Source organism: Erythrolamprus reginae, chromosome 3, assembly GCF_031021105.1.
Source record: "Erythrolamprus reginae isolate rEryReg1 chromosome 3, rEryReg1.hap1, whole genome shotgun sequence".
Lineage (NCBI taxonomy): Eukaryota > Metazoa > Chordata > Lepidosauria > Squamata > Dipsadidae > Erythrolamprus > Erythrolamprus reginae.
In genome coordinates this window covers 71,669,689-71,695,076 of record NC_091952.1, presented here as the reverse complement: position 1 = coordinate 71,695,076, position 25,388 = coordinate 71,669,689, and the positions used below count along the sequence as shown (strand labels likewise).

Below are 25,388 nucleotides of genomic sequence, written 5' to 3'. Positions count from 1 at the left end.
TCTTGCTCTCTCTCTTGCTTTCTTTCTCTCTTGTTCTCTTTCTCTCTTGCTTTCTCTCTCTTGCTTGCTTTCTCTCTTGTTTTCTTTCTCTCTTGCTCTTTCTTTCTCTCTTTCTCTTTCTCTTGTTTTCTTTCCCTCTCTGAGCTTCGCGGCACACCTGACCATGTCTCGCGGCACACTAGTGTGCCACGGCACACTGGTTGAAAAACACTGACCTAGACCAGGGGTAGGCAAAGTTGGCTTTTCTATGACTTGTGGACTTCAATTCCCAGAATTCCTGAGCCAATCATACTAGCTTAGGAATTCTGGGAGTTGAAGTCCACGTGCCATAAAAGAGCCAACTTTGCCTAACCTAGACAATCAATCTTTAATATATGGGACCTCTTGAGTTAAATTATTTTTGACAGGCCAGCAATCTATAGGAATAGATACCTACAGCAAAATGACTATCATGATGGCCAGCGAGATATAGAGACCAGTCTTTATTGATCAGTGTAGATCACCATCCTAAGCCACTTACAGTATGCATACAAGCACACTGGTGTTGATTTAGCTAATAGGATATGAGAATTCAGTGATGTTAAGAAAGCATTTGATGGGAAAGCATGCTTTAAATCCAAAATACCTGTACCTTCTTGGTTTTAATAGCAAGAAAGAAATATTGCGATCTTTAGAAACACACTGTTTGGGGATACCGCTAATATTTGCACCAAAGGAGAAAACAGATTAAATTCCCCTCCTGTATTCAAAGTAATTTCAGAAGTGGAGCGATTGCAAAACCAGAGTGACCTTTGTCTTTAAGCTCAGCCTTGTATTCCGCCCACCCACCCACCCACCCCCGCACTGCTTGTTGTGAAAATAGCTTTGATTACAGTAACAATTCTTCTGTGTTTCTTAAGTTTACAGGTAGAATACGCATCTCAAGATATTATTTTACAGGGAGTAAAAAGAAGGGACATTACTGCTTTTGTAGAAAACCAACTCTTCAGAATACCACAGAAGGATTATTTTGTCAGATTCCTCTTGTGCATTCGCTCATTTTACATAGCACTTTTCTTTCTGCGATGGGTCAAAACTTGTACAGGTAGTCCTCAATTTACAACAGTTCATTTAGTAACCGTTCCACATTAGAACGGCAGCAGAAAAAAGTGACTTATGAGAATTTTTCACATATATGATTGTTGCAACATGCAACGTCATGTGATTTACATTTGAATGCTTGGAAACTAGCTCATATTTATGATGAGTGCAGTGTCTTGAGGTCATGGGATTATCTTTTGTGGCTTTCTGACAAAGAGAAGTCAAATGGGCAGATTCACTTAACAACCGTATTACTAATTCAGCAACTGCAGTGATTCACTTCACAAATGAGGCAAGAAAAGTCATAAAAATGGGGCAAAACTCATTTAACAAGTTTCTGATTTTTCAACATAAATCTTGGACTCATTGGTGGTCATAAGTCAAGAAATACTTGTGATATATATATCAAGGCAGACCCCCCAGGTTCAAATCCAGGTAAGGGCATGGCTAGCTGAAGAGAGAAAAAGAGCTCAAAACAGATCTATACTAGTCTCCCTTCCTTTTCACTTACCAACAAAAAATATGTTCATATATATATATGCACATTTTTTGCTGATAAGTGAAAAGGGAGGGAGTCTAGTATATATATATATAGGCAGAGTCCACCAGATCGAATCCCAGTAAGGAAGGGTGTGGCTAGCTGATGAGGCCAGAACAAGGCCGAAATGGGACCATCCTAGTCTCCCTTAATTTTTAAATTCCAGCTAAAAAAACATTTGACACATACAGAATATAGTTGTCGGCTATAAATAAATTAACTGCCTTGAAATGGTCCTGGGTTGGGCCTAGAGGCAAAAAGGAGCTGTGACGTTCCTTCAATATACCAGGGTAATCCGACATAAAAAACACACACATATATATATGTATGTATGTATGTATGTATGTATGTATGTATGTATGTACGTGTGTGTGTGTGTGTATGTGTGTGTGTGTGTGTGTATATATATATATATATATATATATATATATATATATATATATATATATGTTTTCGTAAATTTTCACGGGTATATGTATGTAGATTGTTCTGAGTTCGGGTTTTGCCCTGTGTAATGTTTTGCATGTCTATGCGACGTTTCGGTGAAATCACATTCACCATCATCAGGCTGGATGATGACTCCAGCCTGATGATGGTGAATGTGATTTCACCGAAACGTCGCATAGACATGCAAAACATTACACAGGGCAAAACCCGAACTCAGAACAATCTACATATATATATATATATATATATATATATATATATATATATATATAATTTTCAAATTCAGAAAAAACATGTGACACATACAGAATATAGTTTGTCGGCAATGAATAAATTAACTGCCTTGGAAATGGCCCTGGGTTGGGCCAAGAGACAAAAAGGAAGCTATGATGCTCCTTCAATATACCAGAGTGAATTGACACAAAAAACATGTAACCCTTCCCTGGTACAAAGCTGAAGGGATTGGTTACTGTAGCCTAGAGGTTAATTCTCTGCCTTCCAAGGCAAAGGCTGCAAGTTCAAGTCCCAGTGAGGGCATAGCTAGCTGATGAGGGCAGGACAAGGCTGAAATAGATCTATCCTAGTATCCCTTAATTTTCAAATTCAGCAAAAACAGGTGACGTATAACATATTTTTGCTGATAATGAAAAGGAAGGAAGACTAATATAGATCTATTTCAAGCTCTTTTGCTCTCTTCAGCTAACCATACCCTGTCCAGGATTTGAATCTGGGGAGTCTGTAGACTGAGGCTGAAGTCTATCATGCTGTGGTTGCTGTTGAAAAAGGGTTATTTTATTTGTAGTCCATAAATTGCACTTTTGTTATTGCAGAATATGAGGTCAAGGCAGTTGTTGAATTTAGGATTATAGGGCCGTATGTATGGGTTCATTCCAGGGGTGGGCTGCTGTCTGGATGGGGGGGGGAACGCAGTGGGGTAGCAAAAATGGAGCTCCACCCCAGAGCACCCAATTTGCGCTGAAAGATGTTGAAAGAAAATGCAAGGCATCCTGCATAAGCCATGTCCACAGTGTGGTAGTAAAAATGTTGGTAGCCCTTCACTGGTTCAGTCATACCTTTGTTTACGGTCCAGTTAATGAGAGGTAGATTGAGGTCTTCAAGAAAGATAAGGGGATATGGGCAGGAGGCTGCCCAATTTAGCAGTTAATTTGCATGTGTGATGTCATAGTCTGTAACAAAGTAGGAAGTGAAGTGTGGTATTTAAGGGCAGATCACAGGAAGGGTGAGATCATGTGTAACTTGGATATTTTTTAGGTTTAGTGTCTTTTTGTAGAATATAGCTGCTCATTTTTGTAGAATTGAACTACTTTTTCTATTGGGGCTCTTGGGATGCAAGGTATCCAGTGCCACAAGTTGTAATTCAAAAGTAGATTTTATTACAATCGTCCAATCCAGGCGCAAACCATATGATTCTGTCGTTACATTATTATAAATTAAACTGTATTCACACAGAATAAAAAAATAGAGGACTACATCATGTACAATAAAATTAGTTACAAAGGGAACTCCTTCCATACTCAACCAGCTCAATAAGACACCTTTTCAGTCCTTAAAAGTAAAGTTTCCCCTCGCACACGCATGCTAGTCGTTTCAGTCCTTAGTAAGTTGCATGTAACCAATGCCGGAGGACAGAAAGTCACAAGGGCTCAAAGTCCTCAAAGAAAGTCCTTTCCTTTCCTATCCATTTTCACAGCCATGTTTTTTCCCCGCAGTAGACCACAAGTGCTCATCTATTATTTTATGTCAAGAACAAAAACATTCCCTATTGGTAATATACAGGTATTTCAATCAATCCCAAAGTTCCGTTGGTATTTCAATTAATGAGTCCCAAAGTTTTCAAATAAATTGTTCATTCTGGATCATTTATTCTTAGAGAGATTTTCTACAATCCAGGGTGACCAATATCAAAAGTTAGCAGAAATATTCACACTGTATATATATATTAGAAAAGGCCATTTTTAGATGGCACAAACATTTTCCAAGTTTACTTTTGTTTCCTCCCCCTCCCCCCCCCCCTATTTCTGGCTTCCCATACAAAGGGCCTTTCTGTTAATAAAGTTTTCTTATCACGTTGCTTTTTACAATTTCATTTATGTACATGCTAAAGATTCCATCTGGGTAGAGTCAATTGATTAATTATACATTCAGGCCTCAGGCCCATGAAATGTTTCATTGCTGTAGATAAGGGTTAAGAAAGCGTTGTGTTCCAGGCTTGGCTTGTGGGAAGGTAATCCTTTCCTTTGCCTACGCCGGTCACTTTTCATCCATTTTGCAATATAGGTACATTGACACTGCCATCGCTCCAATCTGAGAAAGAGGGAAACGAGATAAAAGGTGAGTTTATGCTCTTTCCATTTGCACAGAATTAAACCAGTATACAACAGTTCCCATTATCTTCTTGAAGAAGCAGGTAATGCTTTAAATACAATCACATTTGGAATACTGTGTTCAGTTCTGGAGACCTCACCTACAAAAAGATATTGACAAAATTGAACAGGTCCAAAGATGGGCTACAAGAATGATGGAAGGTCTTAAGTATAAAACGTATCAGGAAAGACTTAATGAACTCAACCTGTATTATCTGGAGGACAGAGGGAAAAGGGGGGACATGATCGAAACTTATATGTCAAAGGGTTAAATAAGGTTCAGGAGGGAAGTGTTTTTAATAGGAAAGTGAACACAAGAACAAGGGGACACAATCTGAAGTTAGTTGGGGGAAAGATCAAAAGCAACATGAGAAAATATTATTTTACTGAAAGAGTAGTAGATCCTTGGAACAAACTTCCAGCAGACATGGTAGATAAATCCACAGTAACTGAATTTAAACATGCCTGGGATAAACATATATCCATCCTAAGATAAAATACAGAAAATAGTATAAAGGCAGACTAGATGGACCATGAGGTCTTTTTCTGCGGTCAGACTTCTATGTTTCAAAATTATGGAAATAAGATTAAATAACTTTGATGAAAATAAATTGGAGAAGCTGATGGCACGATGGAATAAGGTGAAAAATTATATCTTAGGTAGAATTTATGACGACAATGTGAAAAATAAATTCCAATCACTTTTTGTATGTAAAGAAATGTAAACCAGAGCTAAGGAAGAAATTGAAACTTATTGCAAATAATTTAACCCCCCAAATGGTGGTGTGATTAATTGTTCTAATTGTGTGGAATTTTCTTCTTAATTCTAGGTTGCTTCTCTCCTTGATGGGTTAATGCTAGATGGGTTCCTACAAAGTTCAATCAACATACCTCTAAGGCCCCAATTCCAGCTGCAACTCCACCCACTACAGCTGCATTCTTACGAATTTCAGTCAGAATCTGCTCGAAGCAGCCCTGGAATTAAAATGGAAAAAAAAAATCAGTTAAATTTAAAAAGAACTAATTATCTCTAGAAATTCCCCATTTGCCTGGAAGAGTTCAAAGGTTTATTATTTATTTATTCATTCATTTATTTTGTCAAGTATGAATTGGCAGTATACAAAGATATAACAATGTTTATATAGTAATCCCTCGATACTTTGTGGTTCATCTTTTGCGGATTTTCTACTTCACGGGTTTTCAAAGGAGGCTTAAATCCATTAAATCCATTGAAAATTTTAAATCCACTAAAATTCATAAAATTCTTCTACAGTACTACTGTACTCTATTAAAGAAACTGGTAGGATATCACATGTTGTTCCAGTTGGGAAACATTATAGAATGACTGTTTAATGTAAAGGGTGGGTTTTAAAAGTCCAAGTACTCGTTAAAAACATAAAAATATATCTTTCCTCTACTTCACAGAAATTCATTTTTCATGGGTGGTCTTGGAACGCATCCCCCGTGAAAAACGAGGGGTTACTGTATACATGATACTAGTAAGAGAGAAACATTTGGACAGGGGATGGAAGGCATGGTAGGGGTAGTGATTTCTGACAGTCTCAAAATGGGTGAACAGTGCAGTCAGGCGGTAGGGAAAGCAAGTAGGATGCTTGGCTGCATAGCTAGAGGTATAACAAGCAGGAAGAGGGAGATTATGATCCCACTATATAGAATGCTGGTGAGACCACATTTGGAATACTGTGTTCAGTTCTGGAGACCTCACCTACAAAAAGTTCTGGAGACCTCACCTACAAAAAGTTCTGGAGACCTCACCGACAAAATTGAACGGGTCCAAAGACGGGCTACAAGAATGGTGGAAGGTCTTAAGCATAAAACGTATCAGGAAAGACTTAATGAACTCAATCTGTATAGTCTGGAGGACAGAAGGAAAAGGGGGGACATGATCGAAACATTTAAATATATTAAAGGGTTAAATAAGGTCCAGGAGGGAAGTGTTTTTAATAGGAAAGTGAACACAAGAACAAGGGGACACAATCTGAAGTTAGTTGGGGGAAAAATCAAAAGCAACATGAGAAAATATTATTTTACTGAAAGAGTAGTAGATCCTTGGAACAAACTTCCAGCAGATGTGGTAGATAAATCCACAGTAACTGAATTTAAACATGCCTGGGATAAACATATATCCATCCTAAGATAAAATACAGAAAATAGTATAAGGGCAGACTAGATGGACCATGAGGTCTTTTTCTGCCGTCAGACTTCTATGTTTCTATGTTTCTATGGTGGTGCACTTAGGACCGCCATTGAATTTGGCTGGTATTCATCACAATTCTTTGTGGAAAAGTGAAGTCCTTAACTTATTTTAGATCAAAATTTTTAAAACACTGTGTCAAAAATGGCAAGTATAGAATCTGGGTGTGAGATCACTGAAAGTCACTCCACTCAAAGCCTTGGCCCACTTTCCTCCAGAATAGACATATTTTCATACCTTCACGTTTGACATTCCAGCTAAATCTTCACTGCAAGTATTGGAATTGACAGATGTAGCGTTAGAGTTGCAGCATTGCCCTGGGTAAGACTTTGTTTCCTTATAGAAATAGGAGTCATTAAAGTCGGTGTAATTTGATAAACCACAGCACTTCAGCTAAGGATAAAAACATATACTAAGATTAGAGTTCACATTCATCCACAGGTGATTGCATTAGAAGACTTTCAAGGACCCTTCCATTTCTATTATTCTGTTATTTATTTATTTATTCATTCTATTTCTTTTTTTTTAAATATAATTTTTATTGATTTTTTAAAACGTTTTACAAAAAACAAAACGAAAGCATAAAACATAAAAGTGTACCATCACCATACAAAAAAATAAAGATTCCCTTCACCAGGGAAGATTCAATTTTTTATCCTTCATTTGCTTCCTCTCTGGGTTACATTGTTCATTCATTATAAAGTGATTGAATTCTATTTTTTACATTTGCATCGCTTGCCGATATTGTTAATATATAATTTTTAACCTTGTCCCACCGCCTCATTGTTGCTGCTAATTTCTCTTCATTATAATTATGTAATCTGATTTCCATAATTTCAAAGTGAACGTGGTCCACCATGTACCTGCACCAATTTTTTATCGTCCATTTATTATCGTCTTTCCACCCAAGCACTATGGTTGCCTGGGCACTTTCTATCGCTGCAGTTTTAATTTCTTCATATCCTTTTATCTCACTATTTTTTATCAATAATGCTGCTTCCTTGGTTATTTTCCAATTACCATTCGTAATTTTATTCACTTCCATTTGAATTTGCTTCCAAAATTTTTGAACTTTGTTACATTCCCAAAACATATGCATAAATACTCCTATTTCCTTACAGCCATGCCAACAATTTCCTTTCCTCGTTGTTTGAAAGCATGCTAATTGTACTGGTGTATAATACCATTTATGTAATATTTTTCTTCTCATCTCTCTTATTCTTGTATTTTTAATTCTTTTAATATTTTCAATTATACGTTCCATATCCCATTCATCAATGTCTAATTCATCCTGCCAGTATCTCGTCAATCCTTTTACTACTTGTCCCTCTGCTTGTAATAATTCTCTCTATATATTACTTGTTTGTGCTTTTATATTCTTACTCTTTTCCCTTAATATCTTCTCTAAATTCGTTTCTTGTCTAATGAATATTTCTTTATTTTCCCTTTTACTTAAATATATACTTATTGCGTTAATTTGTAACCAATTTTGTTGTCCAAGGCACCTCTCTATTTCATTTCTGTTAATTCTTCCGCCCTTTTCATAGAACTGTTCCATTCTCTGTATACCTTTTCTCCTTAATTCCCATATTATCTTTGTGAGGTTACTTTCTTTCTTTGTATTTATCATGTGCAGCGTTGCTAATTTAGAATTTGTCATTTTCAATTTATCTTGCCATTTCAGCCAACTCTCTATTATCGCTTTAGTAGGATCTAATAATCTATTTATTTCTACCTTGTTTCATTTCCTAAATAATAGTTCCTGATTCTTACTATCGTTAATTTCTTTCTCTAATTCTACCCATGGTTTTTCTTCTAATAATTGTAGTTCCATTAGCCTATCAATTTGATATGCATCCCTATAATACTCCAAGCTGGGATTTCCCCACCCACCCACCCCCCCGTCTTCCGTGGCTATCAACCTTTTTTTAATTATTCTTGGTCTTTTATTTCCTTCTATCCACACGTTTAATTTTGTGTCCCATTCTCTTAATTTTCTTATTGGGAAGGTTCCATGCATTACCTGAAAAATGTATAGCATTTTTGGAATAATCATCATCTTTAATGCTCTTACTCTGGCCAGTCTTCTCAAATTTTTATTTCTCCAATTCTTAATTTGTTTCTGGATTTTTTTCCATATTAGATTATAGTTAAATTCCACCATTTTTTCCGGGTTCATTTGCTTCCTCTCTGGGTTTCATTGTTCATTCATTATAAAGTGATTGCATTCTATTTTTTATACTCCTAAATATTTCATTTTCTTGTTATCCAATTTTAGACCCGATACCTTTCTTATTTCAATTTGTTCTTTCGGTCCAGTATTTAAACAAATAATTTCTGATTTTTCCATATTTACTCTTAACCCTGATTGGTCCTTAAACTCCTGAAGTATTATGATAATTCTTTTAATCATATCTATTGGTGTTTCTGTAACTATTATGGCATCGTCTGCAAATAAGTTTAATTTTAATTCCATATTTCCTATTTGATATCCCTTCCATTGTTTATCTTTTCTAATTTTATTAGCTAACATTTCAATTGCAATTGCAAAAAGCATCGGGAATAGGGGACATCCCTGCTTAGTTCCATTATTTATTTCTATCTTTTCCGTTCTATTTCCGTTCACTCTAACATATGCTGTATTTTCCTTATATATTTCTTTTATTACTTGACAAAAACTTTTCCCCATATTCAAACTACTACATAGTTGGAACAAGTACTCATGATTTATTTTATCAAAGGATTTGTAAACATCTAACTTTAGTAATCCCATTTTCCTTTTAGTTCTTGTAGCATGGTGCAGCACATTCACTATATTTCTAATAGGTTCATATATTCTTCTTCCTTTTATAAAACCCATACTGATCTTTCCCAATTCTCCTTGGTAATATATTTTCCAATCTATTTGCTAAAATTTTCATTAAAAAAATTATAATCTTGATTTAGCAGACTAATTGGGCAGTAGGAGCCAGGTTCTTTTAAGTTTCGATCTGGTTTGGGAATTGTTACAATTTCAGAGTTCTTCCATGTTTTTGGAACGTCTAATGTTATAAGGATATTATTATACAATTTCTCCAAATACGGTAGCAAAATTTCTATATAAGTTTTATAATATTCGCCTGTAAATCCATCAGGGCCTGGAGCTTTACCAGGTTTTAACTCTTTTTTATTCATTCTATTTCAACATACAATCCTCAATAAAAACTTCTTACCCACTAAGAATCCCACTATTTTCTTTTATATTAATGTTTCTCTGTTTATAAGCAAAAATTAGAAACATTAAAATAACCCTCAATAAACTATGATACATCTATTAAGTTTCTGATATGAAGACAATCTTCCAATTTTGAGATAAAACTAACTGGCAGCTGTAAAGAAAGCAACATTGCTTCTGCTTAGGCGTAAGGGAGGTTTCTACATTTTCTTATAAAAATCTTGCATATAATATGGAGATTGGAGTACCAACTTACTTCAGTCATTGTTACATTCCACGCTTCAGTAACTGGGTTACGTTTCCCATAGTCATCTTTTAGTAATTTTGCCACTGTTGATTGCAATAGATTCCGTGCCTGAAAAGAAAAAAAAGAATTATATAAAACATATGAGAACATATAATAAGCTTTCTATATAATTAAAGATGCAATGCCATTTTTTCATCTCAATATCTGTAGAATTATTAATTCTACTTCCCCTTACTTCACTTTCTGTAGCTCCTTTATGTAGGAATTGATGGCCTTTGTGGGCTGCTAAACATATATGGAATCGGGGAAATATCATTGGCATTGTCACATAATATCTTCCATAATGGGTATTCATGTAGTCAGATAGTTCTCCACCAACCTCTTTGAGGCATGCTAGCATTTTTGCTTATCTTGGGCATCAATAGACACAAAATATGCAGCCGTTCACCAATTTTATTTTCTAAAAATATTTATTGAGTCTATGTGGGAACCAGCCAGAGGTGATGATATGGGCTGCTGTTGTTTTTTAATGGTGTTAAAGGTCGAGATATTGCAGTATATCTGCTTCATTGATTCTGTTTCAGTAAAAAAAAAAATTAAAAAAATAAGACCAAGGACTCAGGGAGCCTGGCAGGGAGTCAAGGAAATTGCTTAGCCTTTCCTTCCAATAAAAACCAAAATCCTGAAACACCTGAAAACATCTACTGTATTATCTCTGCATTATTGTTATTCAGTGATGAGCTTCTTAAAGTGATCCCATTCATTTGTATGTCGTTTGATCAGTCAGAGTTGAACTTCCATTCATATCCATGTCACTTTTTAATCAATTCAATCTTTTCTTAACACCACAGAAGAATGCAGTGGGCATTGAAGAAATAAGACTACTCATAACCCCTTAGGCATCATAGATGAGTGCTTGGAGTTCCAAAGACTAATTCTATGGCAAAGAATTCAAATCTGTGCTATAACTCATTTTGTTACTGCCTAAATCATGGTGATTGCCAAAAAAGGGCAATAAAGCAAGGCACCTTTAATTTTTTAAAAGAAGGTAAAGAGCAAACCAGAAATAGTGTCTACCTGGTTTTTCACAAATCAACATCCTTTTTGCAGCGTGGCGACCAAAACTGAATGTAGAATTGGTCTTCATGATGCAAAAAGGATCTTGAGACTCTAGAAAGAGTGCATAGAGGAGCAACAAAGATGATTAGGGGACTGGAGGCTAAACCATATGAAGAATGGTTGCAGGAACGGGGTATGTCTAGTTTAATGAAAAGAAGGACCAGAGGAGACATGATAGCTGTGTTCCAATATCTCAAGGGTTGCCACAAAGAAGAGAGAGTCAAACTATTCTCCAAAGCACCTGAGGCCAGTAGAACAAGAAGCAATGGGTGGAAACTAATCAAGGAATATAAGCAACTTAGAACTAAGGAGAAATTTCCTGACAGTTAAAACAATTAACCAGTGGAACAGCTTGCCTCCAGAAGTTGTGAATGTTCCAACAATGGGAGATTTTAAGAAGATGTTGGATAACCATTTGTCAGATGTGATGTAGTGTTTCCTGCCTAAGCAGAGGATTGGACTAGAAGACCTCCAAGGTCCCTTCCAACTCTGTTATTCTAGTCTAAACCTTTGTCAAATGGGGAATAGCTATACTTCTCTACACAGATAGGCTATGTAGAACATTTCTCAAGAATTGCTATTTGGATATATAATATCAAATATCTTTACATGCAGTGGAGACACTTGTTCAAGTTATGCAGCACAATTTTGCTTGTGCCCTGCTGGGTTCAATAATCTTTCTTCCACACCATCCCTATATACTTATATACAAAACCTGGATCAGGGACCAGGCTAAGAGAAGATGGCTAAGAGAAAGTGAGATGTCCCTCTTTTCTTATGATATGGACATCAGGGTAGGCTACTTTCCATTTTATTCCTGAGGAAAAATGCATTTATGTCTCATTTGGTCTTGAGTGCAGAGCAAACATATGATATAAGAAAATTAAAGATTTGGGGAAAAAATAATAATAGCACTTTTACTAAGTTATATGCATTTCTCCCTAACAAAAATAGACCATTATTACACAAAAGCTAAGAAGTAAGGCATTTTAACCTTATTGGTAATCTAACATTTAGGGTACACCAAGTAGAATATCAGTATTTACTTGAGACCATTGAAGGGCTACCAAAAATTTTACTACCACACTGTGGGCGTGGCTTATGCAGGACGCCCTGCATTTTCTTTCAACATCTTTCTGGGGTGGAGCTCCATTTTCACTACCCCAGTGTAATCCCCACCCCCATCCAGGCAGTAGCCCACCCCGGTGTGACCCTGAAATACTCCCCACAAACTAACATATCTCTTTTTCCATGATACTTACTAGTGATGTGTAGACCAAAGCTACCACCGCACCAGCAATTTCAATTATGAAGATGATCAGGATTAGGCTGAAGAACTAGGAAGAAGGACAATAGAGTAATAAGTTTGCTTATTCTACAAAGTTTTAATTCAAGAATAAAGCATTGGATGCTCTTGACCAAGTATGTTCCAACTCTGGGAACATTTCTGCTTATAAGGAGTTTTCTCAGTCTAAAAGATTGCTATGAGCAGATTTTAAAGAGATTTCTCATATAAAACTCAATATCTCTCTTCATATTCCTTCTTTTGCTTTTACTTATTTGGATTCCTAGATTTTCCAGGGGGAAAAAATTATTAGCCTAAATTGTTATTGGAATGGCCATTGATATTTTCATGAGTTTAGTGGCAGAGATTTGATTTATCTTTAACATTAAGAAAATTTGTTAGAGCTCATTCTGAATTAAGCTGCTTGTGTTTTTTTGCTCTTGTTTACTAAACAAAGAGAGGGGAGGTGGAAATCTTCATATAACTTCAAAGTTTTTCTTGCTGTGAAAGTCTCGGTTCCCACCCCTGAGTTATTTGTCACCAAACCAAGGTCAACATTTGTGGTCTCCTAACTATAACAGGGCCTTGAAGTCATGGTGTCAAGTTTTGATAAAAACCTTGAAGTTGTTGTTTGTTAGGAGCTTCCTAACAGCCTGTAAGAGATTTGGATATTATCTTTCTTGCTATGCAGGCTTTTTGTGTTATGCTTTTAAATCTGTTTGCTTAAGCTAATAACCAAGCTTAAAATCCCTTTATTTACTCGGGTGTTCATTGTTTCTGAGTCCAAAACAACAAATTGCCTGGGCAACCAATCACTGCCCTGACAGTGATTGGCAAAACAATTATGATTTAGTAAGTTGTTTGATCAAGACCTTATTTCCTTGTTAAATTATCTAACAGGGAGATAAAGATCAGCATTTACCAGCAATAGCTGGAATATGCACTTGTAAAAAAATAAATAACAACTTAGTTTTATGACATCAAAAAGGGGAAAAATATAATCACAAATAAGGAAACAATATATTCAAAAATATTGACTTATTATTTGCATAAAAATTAATGAATTGAGAAGTGAACTTTTTTTAAAAAAACCAACTTGTTACTATCCCAAAAAGGATAGAAATTCTAGCCATAATATATCTGGATTAATGACTTCAGATCTTTTCCTTAAAAAAAAACACTCCAACAGTGCTCAATGAATAGCTTTCAACAATGCCTTCATCATGCTGGGTTTCATTACATACTTCAGTATCAATCAACCCTTTTATGCAGCAAACAATGAAAATGCTTTGCAGAATTTACCGTGATCAGGAGGCACTTGCTTTCTTTCTGAGCTCCACAGCATCCTAGGAAACCCAGCAGGAACAGAACAGCTCCAAGGGCAATGAGGAGGTAACCAACGTATACAAATTGGAGGACACTGGCGGATATAGCACCAAATATACTGAGGAAGGATTTACTGTCAACACTAACCCAGATCCCAATGCCCAGCAACGTTGCTCCGCCAAGCTAGACAAAAAAAGAAAAAAGAAATTTATGTTCATGTGTAGATAGTGGAAGTGGTAGATACATGCTCATCCGTATATTCAGAATTGTTATCCTTTAGCTCTGCACTTGTATCCCATTTGATTCACCATACTGAAAAGTCTTCAGACAAGTACAGTGGTACTGCTACCTAAGAATGCCTCTACTTACAAACTTTTCTAGATAAGAGCCGGGTGTTCAAGATTTTTTGCCTCTTCTCAAGAACCCTTTTCCACTTACAAACCTGAGCCTCTGAAAATGCAGGTAACCGGAAAAGGCAGGGAGAAGCCTCTGTGGGGCCTCTTTAGGAATCTCCTAGGAGGAAACAGGTCCTCTACCCTCCCTGTGGTTTCCCCAGTCACACACATTATTTGCTTTTACATTGATTCCTATGGGAAAAATTGCTTCTTCTTACAAACTTTTCTACTTAAGAACCTGGTCACGGAACGAATGAAGTTCATAAGTAGAGGTACCATTGTACTTGGACGCTTCAGTTTTTCCAAATCCACAACACTTCAGTCGGACACACTTCTCATGTTCTTCCTAGTAACTAGTAGATTGCCTATAACTAGTTCTTGCCTATAACTAGTAGATTGATTTCAGCAAGAATAATTAATATTCACCAGAAACAACTGATTCTAATGAGGAATCTCATCAAAAGGTGATGTGAGAAAGCCAAAGTATCATCTTGAATATCACCTTAGTTGTAAGACTATGCATTTTATTTATTTATTTGTATTAAATTTATAGGACTGCTTATTTCCTCAGGATCAACTCTAGGTGGCAAGCAACAATCAATATAAAAGTATAAAACAATTATTTTTTTTAAAAAATCAGTAAAAAAATAAAATATAGAAACAATAAGATGGAAAGACACTAAATATATCAACTCCAATAGCAGAGCGAACCTTAAGAGTACAGGTAGTCTTTAACTTACAACAGTTGATTTAGTGACCATTTGAATTTACAACAGTATTGGGGGGGAAAATCACTTATAATTGTTTTCCACACTTAAAATTGTTGTGGCATCCCCATGGTCACATGATCAAAATTCACACTTGGCAACTGATTCGTATTTATGATAATTGCAGTGTCTCTGGGTCATGTGATCATCTTTGATGACTTTCTGACAAGCAAAGTCAATGGGGAAACCATTTTCACATAACAACCGTGTTACTAATTAACAACTGCAGTGATTCACATAACTGTGACAAGAAAGGTCATAAAAGGGGGCTACCTTTGAAGAGTGTTCGGAAAACTTCAGATCGTGCAAAATGCAGCTGCGAGAGCAATCATGGGCTTCCCTAAATATGCCCATGTTACACCAACACTCCGCAGTCTGCACGGTTGCTTATCAGTTTCTGGTCACAATTCAAAGTGTTGGTCATGACCTCTAAAGCCCTTCATGGCATCGGACCAGAATATCTCCGGGACCGCCTCCCCCGGGCCTATACAGTTTATACATGGTATGATTGTGTGTATGTTTGCTTTTAATAACGGGGTTTTTAGTGTTTTTAAATTATTAGATTTGTTTTACAATGTGTTGTTATTGCTGTGAGCCGCCCCGAGTCTACAGAGAGGGGCGGCATACAAATCAAATCAAATCAAATCAAATAAATAAGTCAATAAGTCAATAAGTCAATAAGTCAATAAATGAATAATCACTTTAATTTAATTCTATTTAAGGAAGTTATATAGATTTAACTATTGTACAGAAAATGGTGTTTCAGCAGATATAATGCCAAATTGTACTCTTCTGCATTGTTCTAAAATATCTCATTTTCTCTGACCCTGATCAATTTCTTTCTCCCCTAGATAATTTGATAGTCCTTTGTATTCAACAAGCTGTGATGTTATTGTCTATGGAGATTCTCAGGCATCCACGTCATGGTTGTCCTAAGCAATGTAATATATGCCACTGGTTCTCAACCTGGGGATTGGGACCCCTTTGTGGGTCGAATGACTGTTTCACAGAAGTCACATAAAACCATGAGAAAAGACAAATTGCCCATGGTGTTAGGAACTAATGCTTCTATTCTGGTGCCTTGGAACATATTTTTACAATCTGACCAATCAGGCGTTTACAGTTGGGGGTATCCCTCTGACTTCCTGCCAATCAGCTTAAAGCTCTGTTGGGACAATTGGTGCTAGACTTATGGTTGGGGGTCACCACAACATGAGGAATTGTATTTAAGGGTCGCGGCGTTAGAAAGGTTAAGAACCACTGATATATGCAGAACAATACCATGAGACATGTACAGATCTGTAACACTGGAGAAACAAAACAATCACTTCACAAACGCATGGCACAACAGAGGAGAACAATCCCATCAGAACAAGATTCAGCTGTCCATCTGTTTTTTAAACACAATGGTATAATTTTAAAGCAGTGAAGTCCACATTCTGGACAGAGAAGACCACTTGTAGAGGATTAAGGAGACCCATCTACATTGAAATTGATCAGCCCTTTCTCAACAGAGAGGGAGGGATACAACACAACCTATCTTATGTTTACAACACTGTCCTTGATTCCTTTCCCGCAGTTCCACACCTATTTTGCACTATACAGGTGAGCTTGGGAGCACAGGTAAATCTCCAAGTGGCCTCAATGACTCAGAGAGATTGCTAACAACTAGATGAGTACAAGGAGTATAAATCCTTCAATTCTCCATCATTCAGTCAGAACTGAAGAAGCTTCTTGGATGAGAAATGAAACATCTTCAATGAAAAACAAAGAACATCCAGTTGCCCTTTGAAAAAACACTTTGGGGACTATGGTACTTTTGTACTAGCACAGGAAGAATCATAGCAAATTTCCCAGCCTTTCAAGGTGGTGATATCACAAGCTATTTCAACTGGGTAAATATTTCTTTTTAAGTGAACAATGCCTGTAATGTGATTCACAAACATTCCTAAAGAGGTCAAAGCAATTGTCCTTGAACACAGGTGCAGGTTTTATTTGCTTTCAAATAAAAGGGCAAGCCACAACCTATATCTAAATATTGGTGCCAGGCTGAATACACGGGATCTTTGGGATGAAAAGTCACTTCCTTTCTCAAGAAGAAGCCCACGAACAGATTCAGAAAATCTGAACCTGTCTTACTAAAAAGAAAGGTTGCTCCCAGATTCATTTGACCTCTTAGAATTATTATTCAATAAATAGCATGAGTTAATACACTAATTGCTAAAGAGTAGTACATTCAGCTTCTCTGGAAAGAAAGGAGCATTGCCTATAAAAATAATTCAGAAATCCTGTATTTTAGGTCAGTTGATCAGGCATAATTACATCTTCCTAAAAACAAGGGGCAAAACAAGATACCAATATTGTTCTAAATAAATGTCATTTTTGTTTCTCTAAAACTTTACACCTTTATAAAAGCCCTATTTCAAGGAACTAACCCTTATTAAAAAGTAGGTAAATAATTTCAGTAATCCTAACTTTTCCAAGGAGAATTAGAAGGCAACCGTGCATTGTAGATTAATGTTGTTTTGCATTTTGTAGGCTACTCTTTGAGTAATGAACATACATAGGGTGAACCTAAAGATGACTGTAGTCCCATTTTTCCCCATAGATCTCTACTAGGGGACTGAAGTGATGAAGCTACTTCCTCTTTCCAATATTATTTTTTTCTCGCTTTTCAGTATATTTCTTCTCAAACTTTCTGTTCCTGACACTTTTCTCTCCTGTTCTGCCTCTCCCTCAAAAAGGTAGATCATTAAAAGGCTGAGGTCTAATTTAAATGTTTCAGAACATATTAATAGAAATAGCACTTAGACTTATATATCACTTTGCAGTGTTTTACAACCCTCTCTAAGCAGTTTACAGAGTCAGCATATTGCCCCCAACAATCTGGGTCCATATTTTACCCACCTCGGAAGGATGGAAGGCTGAGTCAAATTTGAGCCTGGTGAGATTTGAACTGGTGAACTACAGCTAATAGTCAGCTTAAACAGCTTGCAGTACTGCATTCTAACCACTGCGCCACCAAGGCTCAGAACTAGGTTGTAGGCCCACAGATTACCCAGATTAAAAGAGAGGAAAGAAACGCAGAGATAGGGAGTTACTGGAGAAGGACACAAAATGAGTGCCACATTTTGAATAATGTCACGGAATAAAGAGATTAAGGGTAAGCATCTACAGAAAATGCAAATACGTTGCAGCTGCACTTGCGAGCCATATAAGTTGCACATATACTGCACCCTTTCAAAGGGGTGCTTTGATTCAACAAAGATTTAGTCAAGCCAGCCAATCTTAGTAAGTTGAAGGGAAGATCCAGTTTAAACCAAGACCAATAGCCTAACATCAACTCCATAGAAGCATACCTATAGGAAGTGTATACAGCACAAAAAAACTTAGCTGGTTTAGCCATGGTATGTTAACCAAGTCAGAATGACCTGCTCAAACATACAACTGAGTCCTAAACCACAATTTACAAGCCATATATTTTATCTGTAACTTTTTGTGTTTTAGTGATTTTATTGTACTTTCTTGTTAGATTGTTGTGAGACACTCAAAAAGTTATTTAAAGTAAGGCAACCTACAGTTTTACTAAATTATGACGATTTGTCGCATAGTCACCCCGATGTTCAGACTGACTGGGTTTGGCATTTTTGTTTACCTATTAAGTCCGTTCCAAGGACCTGGGATAAGACCGATGTGAATGTTTGATAGTGTCACACAGATATTGTTGCAGGATGTAAAATGTTCAGAGTAAGGACACTTTTTGCAATTGACTAATATGGAATTTGTCAATGCCAATGGTGTTCAAGTGGTGCTCCAGTTATTGTGCTACGCCTTGATGTGACTGTATGGTTTTGGTGTTATGTAATTTATGAGACCGGTCACCAACTATCACATATGATCATAATATAATTGATATCACTTGGACACATATCAAGCAGGCATAGCCAGGATGATATGTCATTCTACATGCAGGCATCAAACGTTTGTCAGACATTAATGTATATTGTTCCCTATATTGTTAGTGTGCAGGAGCCAATATGGGCTGGAAAAGTAAGGTGATGGAAAAGAAGTAAAAAGACCCTCTTCTTCAACCATGAAAATCTATTAAGTGACTTAGGGAAATCTTCCTCTGAGGCCAACCTACCTACTTAGCCATTATTTTTTTTTGGGGGGGGGGATAGCTGTTGCTCCATGCTGAATAATACCATCACTTAAAAATATTATGTAAAGATTTTTTTTTCATTTGCATTTTGATTTTCATAGTCAGATCAGTTTCCTAGTAAACAGCAAGGACGGGAGGGAGAACATCCAAATATTAGCTCCAAACTTCATTCTTTCCTTTCAGCACAATATACACGAGCACTACTTGCTCGCTCTGTGTAATCCTTTTGGGGGATTGTAGGAGAGGGCTTAAACACCAATCTTTTTACCCTTTTTGCAGTCCAAAGCCCTTTGCAAATGGGCAACATATATATCTGTAGAATTAAGTGGGGAGGGAGAAATCAATCTACAATCCTGAGGCCTAGCCATGGTCCCTAATTCTTTTCCCCCTTCAAGGAATTTTCTTTTACTACTATTAAAAAAAACAGTGGTACTCTTTTGAGACTCAATGCTTCACTATCTGGGGAAAGACCACTGTAATGTAGGTCCTAAAATATGATGTTTCTTACTGCCCTCCCTTCAAAATACCAAGAAAAACTTCAAATGTCACATTTCATCCATAGCTAGGATACAATTCCTTCTAAAAAAAAAAAGATCACGTGTGACTCCTGGCCTCTAAAAGGTAGCACACCCTTTTTATGGTTCTCAACAGTTCTTTGACCTCATTGGTCTCCACTATATAGTACATATCTGGGCCACCTCATAGAGTTTACTTCAAATACAGCCACAGGATGTTTAGCAAGAGCTGGGTGAGCAACTGCTCTTTCTTCAAGCTTCGAAACTAGGTGTATGCTAAAGGTATCAGTTAAACACTTCCTTGAGAACATTAGCCAGGTATGGAGAAAGACGACTGCGCAGCTTTTTGAAATAATATTTATAGAGCAAGCATGACATCAAAGCCGCACCCATTGAAACCATAAATCTGACTCAGTTTGTTCGAGAAACATGAACAGATTTTAATGACAACCTTTGTCTTGAGCTATAATTGTACGCAAGTTATCCATTGTCAATTTGAGGCTTGGCCTTTCTTTGCAAAAGAAGGGGTACCTTCTTTCCTTACAAGGACTATCTGTGATACAACCTAAAAAAACTACACAGCAACTCTTCTAATTGTTCTACCAGTATTGCAGCCCAAAAAAACAGCTAGAAACACGAGGGGGGGGGAGAGAATCCCTACAAGCCAACCATACTATGAAATGACTGTTTCATGTTATTTTGAAATAATTTAATCCGTTAGCTGATGCAACTACAACTAATATTTGCGGGCAAGCTTCACTTTCACTGAATATATGATGTAAGTCACTAGAAACCACAAAGACAGGCATGAAGAGGCCAGCAGATCTTCTAATATAGTTTCTAAGACTGTTTACCATTAATTTATGGGACAGGCAGACAAAACAATAGTAGAATTATGATTAAGAGAGAGGACGTTTGGACACTGATCCTTCTACATATGTATGTGTTCTTTCCCAAGGACTGTCACCAATTTGTCCCCACCCCCAGAAAGCCTCTACTTCTTAACCAGGGGTGGTAGTAGTAGTAGTAGTAGTAGTAGTAGTAGTAGTAGTAGTAATATTATTATTATTATTATTATTATTATTATTATTATTATAACAATATAAGTACTGTATATATATCGTGAGCCGCCCAGAGGAGCGGCATACAAATCTAATTATTATTATTATTAATAATAATAATAATAATAATAATAATAATAATAATAATAATAATAATAATATAATTATTATTATATAATATAATTATAATATATAATATAATAATAATAATAATATATTATATTATATTATAATTATTATAATAAAATTATAATTATAATTATAATTTTATTATAATAATTATAATATAATAAAATATATTATAATTATAATTATATTATATATTATATATTATAATTATATTATATTATATTATTATTATTATTATTATTATTATTATTATTATTATTATTATTATTTAGATTTGTATGCCGCTCCTCTGGGCGGCTCACAACAATATATATACAGTACTTATATTGTAGTTGTGACCATCTCCTACCAAGTATCTTATTGTACCCAATGATTATTCACATACTGCATTTTTTAAAAGCGCACTTGTTTCTATTAAATCATTCATGGTTGATTGGTTGAACCAAGTTGGCAAAGATTACTACAGCATGTGATCACCAGAGATTAATTTTAAGATAGAGACACAATTTACCGTAAACATGCTAACAATGTGCTGTAAACTGATACCTGCCTGATATGCTCTTATAGAGAAGAATGAACTTGATGGTCTAATCCAGTGATGGCGAACCTTTTTTCCCTCGGGTGCCGAAAGAGCATGTGTGTGTGCTATCGCGCATGCACGAGCGCCCAACCCATAATTCAATGACTGGGGAGGGCAAAATCAACTTCCCCCACCCCACAGAGGCCCTCTCTAGACCGGAAATGGCCTGCTACCCAACTTCTGGTGGACCCAGTAGGCTTGTGTTTTATCCTCCCCAGATTCCAAAGCTTCCCTGGAACCAGGAGAGGGTAAAAACACCCTCTCCCATTCCCCAGAGGCTCTTCAGAAGCCAAAAAAACCCTCCTAGAGTCTCTTTGTGAGCCAAAAATCAGCTGGCTGGCACACATATGCATGTTGGAGCTAAGCGAGGGCAATGGCTCAAGTGCCAGCAGATATGGCTCCGTGTACCACCTGTGGCACCCGTGCCATAGGTTCGCCATCACTGGTCTAATCTGTCCTTCATTAGAATTCTAAATATGTTTACTCAGACTTGCTTTGACTTTGGGTTTCAGCTTCACATATGTCTTGTTTCATAGCTATTAAACATACAGACATGGAGTTAAAAGGAGGTGAAAAAGGTTCTGTCATCCACTCATTCTTTTACAAGAATGCAAAGCACCTCATTGCTTATTTACAGAAAAAAGAGGAAAGTACTCACAAATATGGCCAGGTTAAATAAGATCATCATGACCTTCAGGAATGAAAAGCAGCTCATTTTGACAGCTGTAAAAAAACAACAACAATGAAGAACTTAATAAATGGCAGGTCAAGAAACTTTTAGAGCACTAAACCCAAACGATATTTAAAAATGTGGAGACAAACTTCAATTTATGGTCCGGTAATTTACAAACTCTCAGGATGACATTCAAAGGGGTTTCTTTGAGTGTAAAAGCCTATTCTGAATTTTATTATTATATGGACATTGTTGGGCAATATTTGGTAAGGGAGTTATGTATTGATCTAAAAGCAGCAGGGAAGTATTGGCCTATTAATTAATTCACATCCACATTGACCAAATTGACCAAAATTATAAAAGCTGAGCTCCAGCATATGGAACTCTGGTTTAGAATAAAATCTTTTTAGACACCTATAAAATCAATTCCATTCTGCAAAACACTAGAAAGATATGCTAAATTAAAAGAAAATAATAATTTTTAAAAACCCAACAGACTTTAGTCTTTTCTTCTTCACCTGATGGCTTTCATAAGCAGAATCTAGTTGATGCCATTGTCCCAGGTCAGCATTGGTAGTATCAGAATTAAAAAGAGCTCAACTCCCACTTCTTGCCATGATCCAGATTAAAATATCCCCCAAAAGATTCTTGTCTAGACTCCTCTTGACCTTCAGTATTTGGTTCAACACTAAATTATTCTCATTGTTAAGACTTTTCCTTCCAACATTTAATTGGAATTATCTTCTAGTAACTTAAATCTAGGATTTGAAAGAGCAGGTCATCTGTATCTTCTCAGTTTAAAACTATTTTTCACAACTCTACAATCTCCATTTTAGGACTCAATTTCTAGTCTCCTGATCATTCTTGTCGCCCTTCCTTGAACCTGTTCCAATTTGTTTGACCGGTGGAGTACTCAAGACAGGATCTGGCCAGTACAGAAATAAAACGGAACTATTCAAATCAAACCAAACCAAACATGTTTTTTCCTATGATCTAGAAACTGCAATTATAAAGTCTAAAACAACATTTGACATTTTACATCAGCAGCAACACATTATTGATTCATATTCAGTTGCTGATCAATTATATTATCAATATTTTTTTCACAAGTTAAACTGCCGAATCTCTAGTTGCATTAATGGAAGTGACAAAGTGGTATGGACAAATAAATCTAAAAGAGATATATTCCCCTACATCCTTACTTTTTTTTAATAATAAATTTTAAAAACAAGACACTACACACATACATATAAATACAAAACAAAACACATAACACAAAGAGGAGCTACAATCGCTCCGCTCAGAATAGAAGTCTCCGTAATAAAAAAAGGAACACTTTTGTTAATTAGACCATTTCAAAACACCTACTTCACATCACTAATTATATACATTTCAAAGTAGTACATTTGTAATCTTTAATTCATTGAGAATTTCTTCTATTCAACCAAATATAGACCCTATCCCAGATTTTGTAAAATTAATAGGCTTTGTGTTACTACAAAAGAAGTTATTTCAAAGTTGATTTTCAAATCTTTAGAATTGTTTGTTATAGTAATATTGCAATAACAACAACAAGGCTAAAGACAGAAATTATATATAATATCAGAGTGAATAGCACAGATAAAAGGTTTAAAACAACAGGCAAGTCCTTTTGTTTTAAAGAAATGAACATTAAATAATCCTCACTTCCTTTTACTAAGGTCAAATTAAAAACTGAGGCTACCCTGCATATCATTTTTTTTTCAAATATGCAAGAATCCTTACAAAACAAAGATCCTTTGTCAGAGTTCATAAATACACAAGGAACTTACCTTTAAGGGCACCAAACTAACTCCAAAATCAACGTGAGCAAGCCTCACTGTCTTTACACTTGACAAAGCAGTCAACTCTTAAGTAATATGAAGATTTTTTTTTCCAGCCTATTAGATGAATCACCTTTTCAAGCCAATCAAATCTCTGTAAGAGCTAATGCCACACCTCAGCAATTTCTTTGAGAAAAACCCATAGGCTTTCTAAACCATGTTCCTTTATTCTTTACTGCTCCCTTGTGGTTATAGGTATATGGTTTTGTGTATAATACAAGACTGCACGTGAAGAAGTTGGAGTGGAGACAAAGTAGTGGGACGGAGCCGTGTCTCTGTAGAAGAAATGAAAACTGATGCTACAACGTTGCTTGGCTTTCAATAATGGAGATAGTAAGAAGAAATCCAGACAGCACTGTGGGATAAGATGGTTTTGTGCAATCTGGTTGTGCTGCCATCTCACTTCCAATCATAACACTGCTGCTTCCAGTCCCCAAACTTCCAAGGGATTAAAAAGAAAACCATTGAGTCCAGCTTTAAGCATTTCTCCTCATGCGAAAATCAATTGCAAAGTAAAAAAGTGCTTGGCCAAAAAAGGTTCTTACAAAATTTGGGGGGGAGGAAGATAGGCATGCATTACTCTTGATAAGATGCAAGGTACAGCAGCCATTTTTGTGACTTCCCCTCTCTTTTTCCTGGAATCACAAACTAAAATAGTCTGAAATTTTCTTGGCAGCTAAGATAGATAAGCATCATGGCTGCTGGTGGCCAGAAGGAGAAGATCATATGAAGATTATAATGATCAAGGATGATTGCTTAATGATGTTTTGGAGTGTGGGCTAGAGGACGTTGGATCTGCCTTTTGCCTTCAGATGAGGAATGGGGAGGGAAGGTTTTAAGGTTTAATTGGAAGGAAATTCTCCCTGCTGGGTCTCAGGTAATTCTGCAGTTTGGTTGAGGTGCCCCTATGCAGTGGAGGGCAGCATTGGGAGTTGGATCAGACCACCTCAGCTCTGGATGTCTTGCTCAGTGGTTATTTTTCTCAGACTAAGGTCCTAAAGAGAGACGAATCTGGAACCAACATCTGCATCTTTGCCTACTTTTAACTGCATTAAAATACATTTAAATAATATTCCAACTTTGTCAGTTGGAAAAGAACTTGTCGGGTTCTTTTCCAACTGACGAAGTTTTTTTTTTCCAGCACAGTGTTCAGCACAGAGTATGCAGCACAGAGTATGCAGCAGAAGAAACGCCTCTGATTGGCCGCCTTGCCGGAAGTTTTCCAGGTGGTAAAAAGATGCTCCATGATTGGCCGGACCAAGTGACAGCTCGCATATAAAAGAGCTGCCAGCTGTTAGTCTTTGCTCACTAATCCTTGTTGTTAGTGTGAGGTGAGCCATTCAGATCTAACCACTAAGTCACTAAATAAGAGTTGGACTGTTCCCCTTG

At 36.4% G+C, this 25,388-nt stretch overlaps 1 protein-coding gene across 1 annotated transcript; it reads right to left on the bottom strand.

Moving 5' to 3' along the window:
• Positions 1–3,436: 3,436 nt before the first annotated feature.
• TSPAN1 (tetraspanin 1) lies at positions 3,437–24,317 on the bottom strand. The gene is made up of 8 exons (XM_070745805.1): positions 23,949–24,317; positions 22,123–22,187; positions 13,832–14,038; positions 12,507–12,581; positions 10,135–10,233; positions 6,902–7,057; positions 5,341–5,424; positions 3,437–4,390 (listed from the first exon to the last, which is right to left on the bottom strand). The coding sequence occupies exons 2-8, from the start codon at positions 22,177–22,179 to the stop codon at positions 4,337–4,339; spliced, it is 732 nt and encodes a 243-aa protein (XP_070601906.1). The 5' UTR covers positions 22,180–22,187; positions 23,949–24,317; the 3' UTR covers positions 3,437–4,336.
• Between the last annotated feature and the right edge of the window lie 1,071 nt (positions 24,318–25,388).